Here is a 19273-nt window from a genome sequence, read left to right as displayed (position 1 = left end):
GTGTGTGTGTGTGTGTGTGTGTGTGTGTGTGTGTGTGTGCGCGCTCGCTCCTGCCTTCCCCATGGATGACGCTGACATGATTATTAATCTACATTCCCAGATCATTCTTCAGCAAATCTAAGATGCCTGAGTATATTAAATAGGTATTAAACCTCCTATGAATATTTACAAAGAAATCCATACTCAGTTCCCTTTCCTATACCTAGAAGGAAATATAAAATAATAAACTATATTTAAAAACAGAAGCACAAGATTTCAGAGTAAGCAGGTAGAACACAACACTCGAGGGCTTGCAAGTTTTTATTCTCCCTGACATCTTTTGACATTTTATTAACAAACGATAAACATGACAGGAAATTATTTGGTTTCATATACTTTTCAAAAGTACTAAGAAAGTAGTTGGTTTTTTTTTTTTAATAAAAAATACATTAGAAGTTCATAAAAAGTGAAAGTGTCATTATACAGAAATAAGAAATCAAAGACTGACATACCTTCAAACAAATTCTACTCAAATAATAGTTATCCACGTTTCTGAGAAAACTTATGTATTTCTTTATTCTGTGGTGATGGAATCCAGGGCTTTGCACTTGTTAGGCAAACTCTGCTATGGTCCAGCCTTCGGGGAAACTTTTCCCAGGCTTGTCCACAAGACAGTGGTCTTACCCCTTCAGTTCTTCAGTAGAAAGGCAGAAATAGGAAGAGAATCGTGGGGAACTGAGGCCAGCAGGATAGAGCCTGACCTCGGACACCTGCTGTGAGTTGTTCCAGGCAGGGTGGGTTGTTAAGGACAATCAAGAGGACTAGGAGTGGAGAAGATGTAAGACAATGGGCTGCTCTCCACCTTCCCTGATGTGTGCCCAGAGATCCCCCCACAAGGCAGAAGAAAACATCTTAGTCTTTTAAATGCAGCTTCTCGGCAAAAGACTAAACTCTGTCTTAGTCTTTTAAATGCAGCTCCTCAGCAAGCATCACCTGGTAGGGAAGAGAAAACACATATGTTTAATTCAAACAAAAAAATTTTTAAAAATGTAATGCTTTTTACATTTCCAAAATATAAGACTGACCAAACCCTCAGGCTGGGCTGAACAATCCAGAGACCTGAGCAGTAGCCTAGGGGTCTGATGGCAGGTGCCCTTGTCCCCTATGTCTTTCCTCTTCCCTGTGGTGCCTTGAGGTAAACTCTGTGAGGGTCTGTTGCCTTCAGGATCTGCCTTGTGATGCTCAGAAACACTAGGCCTCACTATTGCTCTGGGGACACACAGGTCTTCCTAAATATCTGCTCCTTGATATGTGAGGAGGCAACACTTGCCTCGGAGAGCAGGGGTTTGTTAGGCAGCAATGGGCAGAGATGAGATCTCAGCATCATGTAAACTCTTTAAAAACCACCTAACGATTGCCCATCATATAATCAGTGTTTATCTGGAGATGCTATGTACTTTTAATTCGTAGGGAAGTCACCATCGTGTGTAAGAAGCACTTGCTACCCTGTCCCCTGCAAGCAGTAACAAATGTCAAACCCTTCACAGCCCGCCCTGGGCGCTCACTCCTTGCTCACCTTCAGCTGGGGTTCCGGACCCTAGTCATGTACTTGTCAGGCTCGGCAGCACTCATTACTGTGGTATAGATTGTATAGCTGAAATAACAAGGCCAATTCTTAAGTGTGTATCGCCTTCCCATATGATGCCCTTCCCATCTCTTGGTACTCAGGATAAGAAGACAGCCAGGCTGCACCTGGAGGGGGATGTCTCCTGAGAACCAGCCTATCCCTTTAAGAGTCAAAGACTTCTTCAGAGTCCCTGCAGAACCCGAATGGGATAGAATGTCACCAGGGGGACCTACTTTAGACTTTCCCTGATTCTTCCTCTATTTAACCTAACCAATGGCCATCTTCTGGAAGACCAGCTCAGACTCATGACCCCTTATTTGTTCCTCTTCCCAGCAAGCTGATTGGCACATCTTTTCATCTTCCCTCAATGTGCATCTATTTAACTGACATTAGGACAGACAGCTGAGCTAACCCTAACCCTCTAAAATGAGGCTGCTAGTGCCAGAGCTTTTGGTCTGAAATTCGGGTTACCTGGTTACAGAAACATTTGTTCTAGGGGAAAATGAAGAGGCTGTCCTGAACATGAACTTACTTGTTATAAACTGGAAACACAGATAAAACCTGCATATGAAAATATCATATTATGAAAATATTAAAAAGTAGAAGAGACACATGTAGAATACATACAAGGAGACTATAACCACTGGCCCTGCGAGATGGCTTATCTGGTAAAGGGGCTTGGTGCCAAGCCTAATGACCTGAGTTCAATCCCTGGGACCCACATGGTAGAAGGAGAAAATCAACTCCCATAAGTTGTCCTCTAAGCTCCTTGTGTATGGTATGGCATGATTGTGGGCGTACACACACACACACACACACACACACTGAATAAATGCTTGTAAAAAAAAGTATAACCATTCAACATTTTCACATATCTCAGGATGCTTGTTATAGATTTTTGAATCTTTATTCTCTCTCTTTTTTAAATTTATTTATTTATTTATTTATATTTCATGTGCATTGGTGTTTTGCCTATATATATATATATATATATATGTATATATATATATATATATCTGTGTGAGAGCGTTAGATTCCATGGAACTGGAGTTACAGCTGTGAGCTGCCATGTGAGTGCTGGGAATTGAACCTGGGTCCCCTGGAAGAGCAGTCACTGCTCATAATAGCTGAACCATCTCTCCATCTCCCATTCTTCCTGTTTTAAACAACAAACACATATTCTAACTGTGCTTATTTCTTTTATTATGAAGAGAAGCTTAAATAAAGATGGTTACACTACCCTATAGACCCAAACTCAGAAAATACGGAGTGGCTTTTAAAATGTTTTCAATTTTTATGGAAATTTTACTGCAACATTTTCCTTGATTTCAAGCAGCTTTCTTCATACTCTTAGGACAACAACAGCCTAGAGAAGGTGAGCATGGAGTGGAGTAGAGAAGGTGAGCATGGAGCAGAGTCATGGAGCAGAGTTACCTGGAAAAGGGCCTCCAGGCTGATGTGTGCTTGTCCTGTGGCATTTAGGGCTTTGATGGCTGGTGTTCTGCAAGGAAAATGACCCTCATCAGATGCCATTTTGAGAGGCACAGTGCAAGGCCCAGTCCCTTCCAAGTAGATTCTGGCACCCAACCTTCTTTCCCAAGTCATCTGATTCTTTCAGCTGACCTCCCTCCTTCTATCCCATGTGCTCAAGAGAATCAGGAAATTGCTGCAGAAATCAGCTATTGCCAAACCCATGGGGGAATAGAGATTTGTGAGATATACTACTTCCTGTAACCAAATGACTGGCATTTCCACATTAGAAAGGGCAACACAAGCCCTTGTATCAGCAGGGCAACTGACTGATTGATTTATGGGAAATGATATCCTTCCAAATAAAGGCTTATAGCAGTAGCCCATTATTTAGCCCTTTCCATTCACTTTCAGGTACAGGGAAAAATGACCCTAGTAGCCCCCACAGAGTCATTGCTAGGGTTCATGATGGAATGCGGGGCTCCTCGACCCTTCCAGCCTCCACCCAACTACCAAGAGGTCCTCCCCACTGTTCCCCTCCACACCCTGTACTCTCTACCCTTCCAGACCCTGGTGAGGGGCAGGTGTATTTTCTGGAAGGAGATGGCACCCATAGGCCCCTATTGTAGGAAGGGGACAGTCTCCTGACCATGGGAAAATATTGGAAGCCTACCTACAGGGCTGGATATGGAGGCTCATGGCTGAGGCAAGGGGATTACTCTGAATTTGTGGTTAGTCTAGGTTTTAAAGTGAGTTCCATATTAGCCTGGGCTGCAGTGTAAGACTGTATCAATGAAACAATAAAACACAAACAAAATTAGTCTACCTTCGGTCATCCCTCTTGGGTACAGGCTTCCAATGATCATAATTTGTCTCAACTCGGAACCACCTGCAATAGAGTGTGTCAGCTCACCTTATCCAGGGACATTTAGAAGAAATATTAAAAATAGCTTCTACTTCAGCAAATAAAGGTTTGGTAAAGAGACTGCAATTCTACTCACGCTCCACTCAGAGGGTCAAGGGGCCAAATGTCCGCTGGGCCACCTCTGTCCCGGGTGATGACCACCCCCTCTGAGGGCGAGGTACCCCCAACAATGTAGTAAACATCAGCGATGAGGGGCGTCTTGGCCAGAGTGTAAACGGCGGCTTCAAAGTTTTCTGAGTCACTCAGGGTCTGAACAAAAAGACAAACCAGGATTGGCAACATATCCAAGGGAGAGGCCCGCGTGGCAGGACACACACTGGAAAGTACAGCTTCCTGATGCTAAGCCGTGACTGTACCCTGTATCTCCTGGCTTTTCCTGTGGTCGCTGGGGCTCCTGAGAGGAACCCTGATAAACCCCTCAGACAGCCAACAGCAGCAGGACAGAACTGTCAGCTAGTCCTAGAGTTGGCTCCCCCAGTGTTGGCGGCACGATTTTTGACCAATCACATCTCCCCATTCATTTGTTCTTTCCACAGTCACTGTTGATTCACTGCTCTGCACGAGGCCATGTGCTGGAGGGGTGGGGTGGGGGGCAGCGGGACCACGGGCACACCTCATTCTTGCTCTCAGCAAATTTTCCAAGGACACAAAGACATAACCAAGCAATAGTGGCACCATGAAATAATGATGGAAACCACAAGGGACCCGTCCTCTCCTAGAGCACAGTAGCTCAGGTAGCAGGAGACAAACAGGACTCACTGTGATGGTGGCTACAGGGTTTGGAGTGGATGTGGAACTGAGTTCCAGGTCAATGGACTCAACTGGCAAAGGCCTGGGATAGAGAAATGGCACGTGGCATTGGATGAGGAGCCAGACCAGTCTGTGGAGGCATGCAAAGATCTGAGGCTCGCACAGTGGAGAGGATCACTCCCCAGCTCCCTGCATCCTTCATGCCCCTTCTCTAGACTCACCCCGCCATGGGGACCTCCCGGCCCCTCCGCCTTCACAATCACTCTTGTCACTTTGAGAGAAAGACACAGTTACAGTCCTACCTAGGCACACAGACATATGGGGCTAGGAGAGGGGTCAATGAAAGGGCAATTCAAAAGCGAGTGTCCCCAAAGGTTATATGACAAGGCCCTGGCAAGGCCTTGTATGAGATGAGATATTTTTATTATTTTATTTACATTTATTTCATGTGTGTCTTCTCTGACCCTTCTAAGTCTCCCTTCACCTCTTCTTCATTCCCCTGTTCTTCCTTTATAGCAGCCTCTGTACAACTCAGAGCCAGGTCGCCCCGACTCTTGTCTCTACATCACTGACTAAAATCTGCCCTTGTCATTGTTAGTCAGTACCTAGTTTTTTCATTAATGTTTACTATGGAAAAACAGAAACACTGGAAAACATTGCTTATTCTTCTTCTTGGGGGAAAACATCAATCCTGTTAAGGGACACACAGCCCTGCAGCATGGCCCCTCTGTCTAGATGAGCTTGGGTGAGGCGTACTCAGCGCTAGTACTCACTTTGCGGATAAGCCAGCTGATCGGAGAGTGTCCCAGAGAAAGTGCAGCGATGGCATTCTCCCACCACCAGCCTTTATCTGTGTGTGCAAAGAAGTGGCTCAGGGTCCGAACACCATTCACATTAAAAAACAATTAAGTAAAACAACGTTTATTTCCGCATTCACTTCTATTGTGTGTTATGTGTGTGCACCCCAGCACGTATTTGAGAGTCAGAGGACAGCCCACAGGAGTCAGTTTTCACCTTCCTCTATGTGGGTCCTGGGGATCAAACTCAGATCCTGGGATCTACTAAGTCATCTGGCTGGCCCTGGGCCAGAGAGTCAACCAATCATAAAAACATCTACATACAAGTCAAAGTAGTACACATATATACAGTAATAAACAAAAAATGCAGATATTCACTGACTTCTCCTTTTATTTTTTGAGACAAGACCGTCTTTTGCAGCCCAAGGCAGACTTCCAATGCGATACTCCTCTGCCTCAGCCTCCAGAGAGTTGGGATAAAGATGTGTGCCATCATGCCAAGCTTCCCTCAGGTTTTGAAAACAGAATCTTTTCTACCTGATTCAATAGTGATTGTGTTAGATAAAATCATTCTACCAATAAGTATCGTAGGCATTCCAGTCGTGGAGGCAAAAGGCAAGCGGATCTCTGTGAGTTCGAGGCCAGCCTGGTCTATAAGAGCTAGTTCCAGGACAGACTCCAAAGCCACAGAGAAACCCTGTCTTGAAAAATAAACAAACAAAAATATTGTCTTAGGCAAAATTAAATTCTGTTCTTTTCAAGGGAGGCTATTTGACAAATATTGGGAAGAATGTGGTGAACTTTGTCTTTCTGATGTACCTTTAATAAGTTTAATAAGTTTAAATGTGACTGCATTTCATGAAACTTGTATGTTACAGACTAACTCAGTTACTTTAAATTGCTCATATTCCAATAATCAGTTTAACTAACATCTTAATTTATAACATGATGGAGTCAAAGCCTGTTTAAATGAATACATACATTTGTAGACATCACACACATACCCACACATACACAACCTCTTAACATTGTCACGCTATGGTTTGGATATGCTAGCTGAGACTCAGATTCGTTCATAACAGAAAATTGAGAAAGTGTTGAATAGATACATGGGTATAAAAACCTGAATACTGAGCCAGGAGATGGTGTCACACGCCTTTAATCCCAGCACTTGGGACACAGAGGCAGGTGGATCTCTAAGAGTGAGGCCAGCCTCAACTACATAGTGAGTTCCAGGACAGCCAGACCTGTCACAGGGAAACTCTCAAAAAACAAAACAAAACAAAAAATAACACCTACCCCCCACCCCAACACACACATGTATATATGAATAAGCCTATCCAAATGAAGTAATATCCAGGTCCTATCAGATGAAGAATGTTATGTGAACACTCTGCTCTTCCTTAGCAACAGGCCTCTGGAGAAAGAGTCAAGAGGTCACCTCTTCCAGGACTTCCCACATATTATGGAACTGAACAATGTCACCCTGAGGTCTGGATAATGACATGAAGTTGTCAGCAAACTGGCCCAGGTCCCAGGTAATCAGCCTGGGAAGCGTCTCTTCCACCTGCTAGCTATCATTTCATTTTGTAGCCTTTTTCCAACCCTGCATCATGTATGGTCCCTAGGATCAGTCCTGCCTGTCTCAGTGAGAAAATGTTTGAGTATGTGCATGTTAAATCCAAGAGTTTCACTAGGATTCCTGTGGGCGGGATCACGGACCTAGATGAATTCAATAGCTCCCTAGTGTTCCTCTGACTCTGTCTTAACACAGCAGAGTCCAGTCTCTACAGAGCAGCCAAAGATGGTAAAAAACTGTTTCAAAAGTGTGTATGTTGTGTGTGTGTGTGTGTGTGTGTGTGTGTGTGTGAGAGAGAGAGAGAGAGAGAGAGAGAGAGAGAGAGAGAGAGAGAGAGAAAGGGGGTGTCTGTTCACTCTTTGGCCTGAAACCCTCTTATGGCTTCTATTCTGGTTAACAGGGCTCATCATGGCCCTGTACATGGCCACAGTCTCCTCTACATCTCCAGTGTTCTTACTTCCTGCTGTAACTACACCAACTGTGTTTTTTTTTTTTTTTTTTTTTTTTATTTCTGGACTATTCCAATAGTAATAGCTATTGCCATAAGTACAATGACCATTCCATTTCTGAAATACACCAACAGTGACACTTGCCGTCTTTGTAGTTGCTGTCAGACCACGGAGATGACTTCCCCTTACCTCTGCAGACCTGAGATGACATGGGTCAGGCCTTCCCTGACCCTTGACCCTAGTAACAACCTAACCCCCATGCCTCTGCACCTTCCATCTGACCGTTCCTCACTCCTTCCTTTGGAGCCTCAGGTACCACTGAGGTCCCCCTCATTGCTTACAGGACTCTCTGTCTTCTCTCATGAGTGGAGTGGAAGTCACTGGAAGTTTCCTTCCACACATTCTGTTGGTTGAGAGTGAAGGAAGCACTTAGAAGACCTCAACAAGGGTTTGCTTTAAAATGCTCGGGCGTTTTTAAATTACCTCGTTCATCTCCAGAAACTGTAAACTTGTGTGGACTTTGACCTGTCCACAACCCTACATAGCCAACAAAAGTAGTCCCGGTGAATGCAACCTGAAATCAAGGAAAAAAAAAAAAGGCGTCATTTACTACCCAGCAGAGTGCAAACAGAAATCACTTAGTTCCCCTATACCTCCCTGAGTTGTTTGTTGAGACACTGCCTCACTATATAGGCCTGGCTAGCCTGGAACGTGCTATGTAGACCAGACTCACAGAGATCTACTTGCCTCTGCCTTCAGAGTTCCGGATTAAAAGTGTATGCCACCATACCCAGCTTCCTGGATTTTTCCCCCCTCAGAGATTTCAACATAACAGAGTGAAACTCTGAAACACATTCTAGAACAAGGGTTTGTAACCTTGTCCGGAGGGGGGTCCATGGACAGAATTCAGCAAATGAGATGGATGTGGGTAGGCTGTGCAGCTTTCCTTTCCCTAAACTAAAACCAAACTGCTTCTTTGTTTTGTTTTTCAAGACAGGGTTTCTCTGTGTAGCCCTGCCTATGCTGGAACTTGCTCTGTAGACCAGGCTGGCCTTGAACTCAGATATCCATCTGCATTACACCTGGCTCTCCAAACTGCTTTTTTTAGTGAATGTGCTTGGCAAAGCATGAGGTGATGGCTGTGACTGTGGTATTTTTCAGAGGACCTTGCTGGTACTTGGAGACGAGTGACAGTAGTTGCAGTTGACTTATATACCACCACCTAGGGTGACACTATGCACAGCAGGAGAGTGGATGCTAAGTCAGACTACTAAAAGAAAAACTTAAAAATATGATACTGAACTAGCAGATTTCACCATAACTCATTGTTTCTATCCCGTTGCATTCTGTGTGTCTATGAAACACTATTCACTCAGAAGACTTCCATTGGGAAGGTAGCAAATGGAGTGTGACTGGAAATGGTTAACACTACATTTATGAGGTCTGTGGAATTAAAGCAATTAAACCATTGGAATGGCTCATAGATAACAGCCAGATTAAAGTTCACACTTTCTAAATCACCCTCCATCCAGCTTTCATTTAACACTATATCATCACCGCAAACCAAGTTACAAGCTGCAGAGGTTGAGAGGCACCATCAGCAACGATCTTCAGGCTGTGTTCCTGGAAGCATCTAGAAGCATCCATATTACATAGTTTGTATTGTTTATAATGGCTAACCAGGGCTGGAGGGATAGCTCAGCCGTTAAAGGCTAGGCTCACAACCATAAATATAATGGCTAACCAATATTTTTAGATTTTGAAAAATTAAATAGACCCACAGTAATATTTTTATTTTGAAAACTTAATATTAAAGTTAAGCGTGGTGATGCATGCCTTGAATCCCAATACCCAGCAGGTAGATATCTTCAAGTTCAAGGCCAGTCTGGTCTACATAGTGAGTTTCAGGACAGCCAAGGCTACATAGAGAAACTCTGTTTCAAAATAACAAAACCAAGTCAAACTTAATATTATATTAATAACCTTGTTCACCAAGTTATTCAAATTTGCTTCATCTGACTGTGAAAAATAACTTAGTTGACAACTTTAAGGGAGAAGGCCTTAGTTTTCTCAATGATCTTTCCTCCTAGACTTTCTGTGTGCCTCCATGAAGGCTCCCTATCACCATCCCCAGGAGTGCAGTGGGAGTGCATTAGCCCCACAATTAAAACCCTAGGGTTGGTCCTGTGAGTAAAAGCATATACTGCTCTCACGAAGGACCCGACTTCAGGTCTCACACCCACATGGGCTGCTTTCACCTGCCTGGGACTCCACTGTACTCACACTCAGATACATATGCACACACAATTAAAAATAAAGAGCCTAAAGAGCCCAACAATGCAGTTCCAAAGAAACAACTGAAAAAAAAAAAAAAAACCAAACAAATAAAAAGACCACAAAGCTCTTTTAGGGCCTGGAGAGATGGTTCAGCAGTTAAGAGCACTTGCTGTTCTAACAAAGGATGTGAGTTCAGTTCCCAGCACCCATACCATGGCTCACAACCATCTGTAACTCCAGTTCCATGGAGTCTAACTCCCTCTTCTGGTCCCTGATGGCACTTGCACATACATGGTACACCTATGAACACCCAGGCCTGCAGGCATACACATAAATAACAAAATAAAAATAAATATCTTAAAAAAGAATTGTGTATTTGTATTATCACTGTTGCCACTTAAAATTGCTTTTCTGAAGTAAACAAACAAACAAGCAAAACGGTTGATAATGTCAAAGTAAATGAATGAAATTGAGAAAGGAGAAACTTCCATTAGATATTTGTGTATAGTTTGGATTTATCAGGTGACCAAACAAGTATTCAGTCAATATATTTCTATTATTTCTGAATCAAGCACAAAATGCAAAGACCAGAGAATATAAACCTCTTCCTTAAGGCCAAAACGTGACTTCTCAAGCTCCTTTCTGTTGCATGGCAACAGCACACACTTTATAGTCAATCAATATTGATTCATGCTACTCTCTAGATATTTCTAGTCATGTGAAAATAGTAAATATTAGGTTGTATGTACCACATGAGTGCCTGATGGCAGGAAGGTCAAAAGAGGCCCATAGATCCCTTGGAACTGGAATTATGGACAGGTTTCAGGTGCCATGTGAGTGCTGGGAACTGAACCCAGGTCTTGTGTAAGAGCAGCCAGTGCTCTTAACCACTAAGCCATGTTTGCAGCTCCAAGATTTAGCCGCTGGTTATCTAGACTTCCAATCTGCTTTACATCAAGAACTTCATTTGATCATAACTTCTATTTCGGAGAAGCAAATGTTAATGTCTTTGATCTGGAATTTGCAGAACAGGACTGAGTAATCCTCAATGGAAAGGAAGACAGAAGCACAATGCAAACCTATGACTACCCCACTTTAAAGCTGGGTGTCCCTGGGCACTGTGAAGCCCTTCCCTATCACAGAAGCCACCTGAACAGGGAGAGCAGTACAAGGTGAAGATTACACATAACCTTTGCAAGACTGATCACTCCCCCTGTGCTGGCTAGTCTTATGCCAACTTGATACGCAAACTAGTTATCTGAAAAGAGGGAACCTAAACTGAGCATAATGCCTCCATCAGACCCAACTGTAAGGCATTAGTGATTGATGAGGGAGGCTTCATTGCCCTGTGGGTGGTATCATCCCTGGGATGCTGGTCCTGGGTTCTATAAGAAAGCAGGCTGAGCAAGCCATTGGGAGCAAGCCAGTAAGCAGCATCCTCCATACCCTCTGCATCAGCTCCTGCCTCCAGGGTTCCTTCCCTGCTTAGATTCCTGTCCTGCCTTTGTTTGGGTGATGAACAGCAATGTAGAAGTGTAAGCTGCATAAAACCTTTCCTACCCAACTTGCTTTTTAGTCATGGTGTTTTGTTGCAGAAGTAGAAACCTTAAGAGACAACCCTAAAGAATGTGCCCAAAGAAAACTGGTCTCTTTAAGTGCATTCCTACCACCCCTCCCCAACAACGACTCATCCTTCTTCATTGACCTTAATTGATATAAATCTTTCCTGCTTTTGTTTTCCACAGGAAGTTAATGGTTTCAGGATTACTGTTAACCGGGGTGGGAGGCTGCATGCACCATGGTGTATGTATGGAGGTCAGAGGATGATTTCAATCAATCCTTGCCTTCCACCTCTTCCACCTAAAGATGCTCTCTTGTTCACCGTGGTCTGTGCAGGCCAGCTAGCCTCTCTCTCATGAACACTGGGAACACACAGACACCTGATACCAAGTCCAGCTTTGCCTGGTTTTGAAGATTCAGACTCTGTGCCTTGTGATCCACTGAGACAACTCCCCCAGCCTGGTGTTTGGCTCTTCCAGGGAGAAGTACCTAAGATGGAAGGCTCTGCAAATGGTTCCTATCCCAGATCAGAAGCCCTGCTGACCTCTGCATCTTGTGCACATGTGTGTACCTGCCCCCATCTCTGCATCTTGCTGTACCTGTCCCTGATCTCTGTATCCTGTGCACATGGGTGTACCTGCCCATTCTTTAGGAACTGCACGTCCACTGTCATCTTTCGCAAGGCATTTCCAAAAGGGTAGTCCAGGTTCCGGCCGTGGTAAATGTGGCCTTGGGAATCTTGGGCCACGATACTGGTGCAGAATCTGAGCAAAGGGAAAATCCCAACAAGAATGAAGACAACAGGAACAAAGAGTGAGATTTCTGTTTTTGAAACAAATCCTCAGAGCATCAGGTTTTCTTCCTTACTGTTGATATATATGCTATAATATGCTCTTGTACAAGGATATAGAACTTCAACTATGGATGGAAGACACAACCGGACACAATATATCTAGACCCTGCCATCGGCACACAAGATGCTGCTACAGATGAATCAGATCGGAGTTTAATCTTCCCTACAGCCTGTGGGTATGCTCAGCACAGCCAGACCTCTGAACTCTGCTTGCTGGTACATTACCTATTAACATGTTTTTCAAAGCTAACCCAAGTTGTCTTTTTCATATTATGCATTGTTAAGGCAAACACATACATGCACACACTTAAATTAAAAGGAACTCCAGAGCTGGGTGGTGGTGGCACATGCTTTTAATCCCCGCATTCGGGAGGCAGAGGCAGGTAGTTCTCTGTGAGTCTGAGGCCAGCCTGTTGTACACAGCTTGAGGCCAGAGAGGGCAACCTTCCTACAAAATAAATAATTAAATGAGCGAATAAAAAAAATCTTTTAAATAAAGTTTTCTGTACTACTTATTTTTTGTGACGTTTCACTGTTACTTTTATAATTAGGAGGGGGAAGACAGTAGTACCTCACTGCTTGGCTTTTTTAAAGAAGAAAGCTTGGTGTGATTTTTGACTCCTAAGGTTTCTGATCTTGACCTCATAGGTAACATGGTGAGTGGTTAAAGTCTGTGGGACTGCTCTCAAAGTTGGTATTTTCTAAGAGGTGGCAAGAGGACCACCCGGGGGACCACCATTGCCAAGTCTTTTTTGGGCATGTCCTGGAACTCACCATCTAGAGGAGGCTGGCCTCAAACTCACAGAGTCCTCCTGCCCCTGTGTCCCGAGTGCCAGGATTAAAGATGTACGCCACCATTTCCAGTGTACATGTCTTTAAATGTGGCTCCTCCCGCAGACGCACAGGGGATATGCCTGTTTCAGGAGAGGCACTGTGGGCAGTCTTGGAATTCACCAGCCACCAGAGAGCCGACAAGTGTTCCCTCTGAGGCTTGGTTTCTACATCACAAACCAGAAGATGCCACCTTCCCCCCAGGGCTGTGCTCCTAGGCCACCTGAGGCTACAAAGATTCAGTAGGGCATAGTTAGCTCACACAGCCTTCAGAAGCCAGGGCCCAGCATTTCCCACCTGACTCTGAGGTGCTTTACAAAGAAAACTAGACAGTTTAATAAATGCCTTTCCCTGAGACACAGGGCACAATTAACTTAGTTCCCTTTGACTTTAGCAGGCTAGAGTACACAGGAGTCTTCCCCTCAATGATGCTCTTTTGGGGCTGGAAAATTGCCAAAGAATAGATTGTTATTCCACAAACTTCCCTTCATTCATCAAAAAAACAAACAAACAAACAAACAAACAAAAACCCACAAAAAAAAACAAAAAAAACCCCTTTTGTTTGTTTGTTTTGTTTTTTTCTCTGTATTGCTTAGGAGCCTGTCCTGGAACTAGCTTTGTAGACCAGGCTGGCCTTGACATCACAGAGAGCCACCTGCCTCTGCCTACCGTGTGCTGGGACTAAAGGCATGTGCCACCAACGCCTGGGTTTAAAAAAAAAAAAATCTTATTTTACTTACTTATTTTTTGAGGGAAACAGGGTTTTTCTGTGTATCTCTGGCTGTCCTCGCTCTAGCTCTGTAGCCTAGTCTGGCCTTGAACTCAGAGATCTGCCTGCCTTGCGTGCTGGCACTAAAGGTGTACCCAACTGATGCCTGGCTGCCTTTCCTTCATCTTAAGGCAGCCAGGGGCTATTGGCATCCACTGGATGTCCACACAGGGTGGGAAATAGTAAGCGCGGCAGGCACTCAGGGGTCCACCTTGTCTTTATCTGTGTGGGAGCGGGGAGAGCGCATGTGCCACGGTGTGCTTCTGGAGGTCAGGGGACAAGCAATAGTAGTCAGTTCCCTCCTCCCACCTTGGCTCAGGGATTGAACTGAACCCCCCACTTTACTTTTTAGACAGCAGGCTCTCTCCTCTGAACTTGAAACCATGACCCTCCTCTCCTCTCCCACCCCAGTGATTGGGTTGCAGGCACATGAGGCCATACCCAACCGGGCATCTGAACTCTGGTCCACTCACTGCATCCGCCACAGGCACTCTTCTCAGCAGAGCCATGGTCCCACCCTCGAGCAGTCTGGAAAGTGGGACGCCCCCTACACTGATGGCAAGATAAAACGAAGTTTTGGGCAGAGTGGCTGTTTTCTCCCAGGAAGTTCACCTGACAGACACATGCTGCTCAGATTTCTCCAGGGACTCAGACCTAAGATGGTTTCCAAACTGCAGAGACTGTCTTGTTTTATCTCACAGCAAACATACCGCCTCCCACTCATTATGGGTGACAGTTTCGGACAGGTGACTTTAATCCACCCTACCATGAGGCACTTACGCAGAGGCCTCATAGGCCAGGTTGACCAAGATACCCTCGGCCAGGCTGAGGTTAAGGAAGTTGCATATGCCGTGGATCTCGTCAGTGAAGGGCTGGGGCAGGAAGCTCTCCACCTTGGACACCACCTCGCCGATCATCTCAAGTACCCACTGGGGAACCCTGTGGCTAGAAACGATAAAGCACGAAGCTTATGTCTCCTGCTCAGAGCACGCAGGGTGCAAGTGTGTGTGTGCTAGGGTAGAGGAACATAAACAGTCTAGATTTTTCCAGAACTGAAGCCCTGCACCCTGCTGTTCCATTCCCAGAGTCCAAAGCCGAGGGTCATAGAGTAATCCCAGCTACTCAGGAGGCTGAGGCAGGAGGTTCACAAGCAAGGCCAGCTTATGCTACACAGAGAGGCTTTAATTTTTTTTCTCCCAACATAATAATCTTATTAGTTATTTGGGAATTTCATACAATACACCCATATCACATTAGCTCCCCATTCCTCCAGGGTCCATCCTTTTCCTTGCATCCCTACCCCCTCCGCTGCCAAACACAAACAACAACAACAGCAAAACAAAAAACAAACAAACAAAAAAACCACCAAGTGCAATTTGTGTTGTCCATATACTCAACGGAGCAGGGTCAAACTCTCAGAAACTTTCAAAATTAAATTATAAGGGCGGAAATAACACCCAACAGCAGAGCGCTCGCCTCCATCCCCAGTGCCAAGCATTCCGAAGAAAAAGGGCAGCCAGGCTGGTCCAGGATGGGGAGGCTCATGGGCTCCATGCCCTACTCCGCAGTTTAGCCGACTGAGTGACACCTTGTGCATCGCTCTGACCCGGAAAATGTCTGGGAGACGCTCCTGCCACCAGAGACCCCCTAACTTAAGAGCCTAAACGGCCTTGCTGTGTCCACCCTGTGGTAGCTGCATGGACCAGTGGGGAGGGCACGGGTGCAGCACCAAGGGGTGGGCAGAGTCTGGCTGAAAGTTCACAGGACCTGTCCCGCGCTCACCCGATGACCTCCGCTACCGCGGCGCGCACGAACTCCGGGTCATAGTGCTGCAGCATCGGCAGCCAGCGCTGCTCCGGGGCCGCGTCCAGACTAACGTTAAAGAGTGGCGGAGCTCCGGGGACTCCAGCCGACAGCCAGGGCCCCGGCAGCAGCAGCAGAGCCAGTGCCAGGTGTGCCCCATGGCTCGCAGCTACGGTGGCTCGGGTGCCCATAGCTCGGACTCCTGAGGCCACCACACCGCCACCGAGCCTTTACCAGGTCCGGGAAGTGAAGGGGGCGGCATAGGGGCGGTGCTAGCACTGAAGGCGGAGCCTACCCTAGGTCGCCCCACCCGTCGCCAAGAACCCGAGCAGTGACACTGGCCTCCTGCCCTAGCTGGATCAAGCCTGCTTTTCACTCACAACTTGAGGCCTCATCACACACCTCCGTGGGCCAAGAGTGGGAGCTGTGGTGGTCCAGGGAGTTAAAGCCCTACTGTGATAGAAAGGCATCGTTGTCTGCTCACTCTGCATTTTCTCATTTTAAAGCTCTCTGAAGGGCAGAACTCCTTCTATTCAAAACCCCCAAGAAAAAGCAAAAATATAACCATCTGTGTGCTATTCTTTTTGCTGACTCCTATATATCAATACAAGCCAAATGACAACTCCTATTAACTCATATTTCACCGGTGACGGAGCTTAGAGGGAAGTCACCTGCTCTGGGCCACAGGCTGGGGAGCCTTTGCCTTCCTGTGTTGGGTTGTTTGAATCCAAAGTCTACCTTAGCAAATCTCCAACCCGAAGCTCTCTAGACTCCTCTAAAGTGTCCCCAGTATCCGAGAGACTAAATTTGTAAAGTCACCTTGGAGTCTTTATTTTTATTATTTTATTAATTTATTATTTTATGCCTGCATGTATTTTTGTGCACCTTTTGTGTGCCTAGTGCCTGAAGCAGTCAGATGAGGGCTTCAGATCCCATGGAACTGGAGTTGTAGATGGTTGTGAGCTGCTATGCGGGTGCTGGGAATCAAACCCAGGTCACCTCAGAGCCATCTCTCAGACACTACTGTTATCCTTTCTTACCCATCCTGCAGTAGGAGCCATCACTACCTCTGATTTGTCTACCTGTATGGCCTGTATGCCACTAAGCTGATGTTCTGAAGCAAATGCCCCATCTGCAGCAGAATAGCAAGCAGCTAGACACTGGGGGCCATTCCTTAGCCACACGCAGAAGTCATCACTCTTCTGCGATAGATAAATAACCCACAACTCAGGTCTGATAAGTCCTGGGATCGAGTTTCTGGAGGGAAGCTCCCTAGTTCAGGAACCCACAACCACATCAGGACCCGTCCCCTGCAATCACTGCTTCCCTCAAAGCAGAAGTATGTCTTTGAAGAAGAGATGAAGCAGCAACTTGCAAGAGAAGTAAGGATGTTATCAGAATCGAAAGGTCAAGGTTCCTTTGTCATGCAGGGAGAAGACTGTTCTCCAGTGTCTTTGCTGGGGTTTCTATTGCTGTGATGAAACACCATGGCCAAAAGCAAGTTGGGGAGGAAAGGGCTTACTTGGCTTACCCTTCCTCATTGTAGTCTATCAGTGAAGGGAGTCAGGGCAGGAACCCAGAGGCAGGAGCTGATGCAGAGACCATGGAGGGGTGCTGCTTACTGGCTTGTTCCTCATGGCTTGCTTATCCTGCTTTCCTATAGAAGCTAGGACCACCAACCCAGGGATGGCCACACCCACAAAGGGCTGGGCTGTGTATGGACATTTCCTGTCCTCACCGTCCAGACCCAAATAACCCCTCAGAGGCTTAATATTACTTATAAACGCTCAGCTGATAGCTCAGGCTTGTTACCAGCTAACTCTTACACTTAAATTAGCTCATATTTCTTATTTACCCCCTGCCACGTGGCTCATGGCTTATTACCTCATTTTCTACAGGTCCTACTCCCTCAGCAGTGGCTGGCATCTCCTTTGACTCTGCCTTCTTCTTCCCAGAGTCCTCTGTTTCTGGCTGTCCTGACTATACCTCTTGCCTGGCTACCGGCCTGTCAGCTTTTTATTAACCAATGAGAATAACACACATTCACAATGTATAGAAGGGTTGCTCCACAGCACGGAGCCCTCCTGCATCAATCACTAATTAAGAAATGCCCTACAGCCTTGCCTACAGCCCATCTTGTGGAGGTTCTCAGCTGAGGCTCCCTCCTCTCCAATGACTCTAGTTTGTGTCAACTGACAAAATTAGCTAGCACACCAAGGAAGGAGGTACTCTTGCTAAAGTTGCCACCTGTTTTCTTCTTGTTCATAGTAAAATGTGTGAGAAGAAAGAAACCCCATCAAGAGTGGATTTGGGAATGGTTTTGAAAAGTTCCAGGTCCAAACTTTATACAGGAACTTGGTTTATTACAGATATACTATATCCCACCTGTGGAGATATCTGCAGGAACTGACAAAAAGTAGCACCCAGGGGGCTGGAGATATGGCTCAGAGGTTGAGAGCACTAGCTCTTCTTCCAGAGGGTCCTGAGTTCAATTCTCAGCAACCACATGGTGGCTCACAACCATCTATAATGAGATCTGGTGCCCTCTTACGGCCTTCAGGCAGAACACTGTACATATAATAAATAAATAACTCTTAAAAAAACAAAAAAAGGAGCATCCAGGGGTTAAAGGTGCTTGTTGCTGTATTGTGAGGACCAGGGTTTAGATCTCAGCAACTGTGATGGGCAGCTCATAAAGGCCTGTAACTGCAGCTCCAAAGGGTCTAACATCTTTTGGCTTCCTTGGGCATATCCACATACATGTGAATATACATTCTCAAACACACATACACAAAAATAGATCTTTAAGAAAGAGTGTAAATTGGCCGGGCAGTGGTGGTGCATGCCTTTAATCCCAGCATTTGGAAGGCAGAAGCAGGTGATCTCTGTGAGTTTGAGACCAACCTGGTCTACAAGAGCTAGTTCCAGGACAGCCTCCAAAACCACAGAGAAACCCTGTCTCGAAAAACAAACAAACAAACAAACAAACAAACACAACAAAAAAACAAAACAAAAAAGGAAAGAGTGTAAAGCAATTAGAAACAAAGAAAAAGATTAAAAGCTCTAAAGAGTTACACTGAGTAACAAAAAAAGTGATTATCTCCCCTCCCCAATGGCCAATGAACTGCCTATTAAAAAATTCAATCACTTCACAGGTAAAAGTCTACAGTTTCGAAGTCTAGTAACGTTGTGTTGATACGGCTGCAGTAAACTAGGAACTCAGGCTTGTGTGTGGGGCTACAATAAAATTTAGTATTATCCAATATCAAGGAACCACAGACCTTCCAACCAAGGAATTCCATTTGTAGCAAAGACATCTGCAGTCCATTATCTAGTTTGGATAAAGGAAAAAGAAAACTCTAAGAACATGTACTCTTGATACATTCAAAAGTGCTTATTACTCATGGCTCTGTAGAGGGCATGAGGCCTTTTTGCTCACAGATAAGCACCAAGGAAACCAGGAATGTTAAGCACGCTTGTCTCTTCAACAGAAGGGATGTATACCCATTTTTACCCAGAAGTCTGGGAGAGGAGTTAAGAGCCTGGTGACTTTTGCTACCTGTAGGGCCATGCTACATCTGACTATTAGGTTAATCCCAGACTT

At 45.4% G+C, this 19273-nt stretch overlaps 1 protein-coding gene across 1 annotated transcript; it reads right to left on the bottom strand.

The window, feature by feature from the left end:
- Positions 1 to 289: 289 nt before the first annotated feature.
- On the bottom strand, positions 290 to 15898 carry Naaa (N-acylethanolamine acid amidase). The gene is made up of 11 exons (XM_051198296.1): positions 15649 to 15898; positions 14647 to 14811; positions 12051 to 12177; positions 8060 to 8150; positions 5525 to 5601; positions 4078 to 4250; positions 3903 to 3965; positions 3041 to 3107; positions 2139 to 2167; positions 1556 to 1633; positions 290 to 972 (listed from the first exon to the last, which is right to left on the bottom strand). Exons 1-10 carry the CDS (start codon positions 15858 to 15860, stop codon positions 1558 to 1560), a joined length of 1080 nt encoding a protein of 359 aa, XP_051054253.1. The 5' UTR covers positions 15861 to 15898; the 3' UTR covers positions 290 to 972; positions 1556 to 1557.
- Positions 15899 to 19273: the final 3375 nt, after the last annotated feature.

Source organism: Phodopus roborovskii, unplaced genomic scaffold (genome assembly GCF_943737965.1).
Source record: "Phodopus roborovskii unplaced genomic scaffold, PHOROB, whole genome shotgun sequence".
Taxonomy (NCBI): Eukaryota; Metazoa; Chordata; class Mammalia; order Rodentia; family Cricetidae; genus Phodopus; species Phodopus roborovskii.
This window is presented reverse-complemented; position numbering and strand designations above follow the sequence as displayed.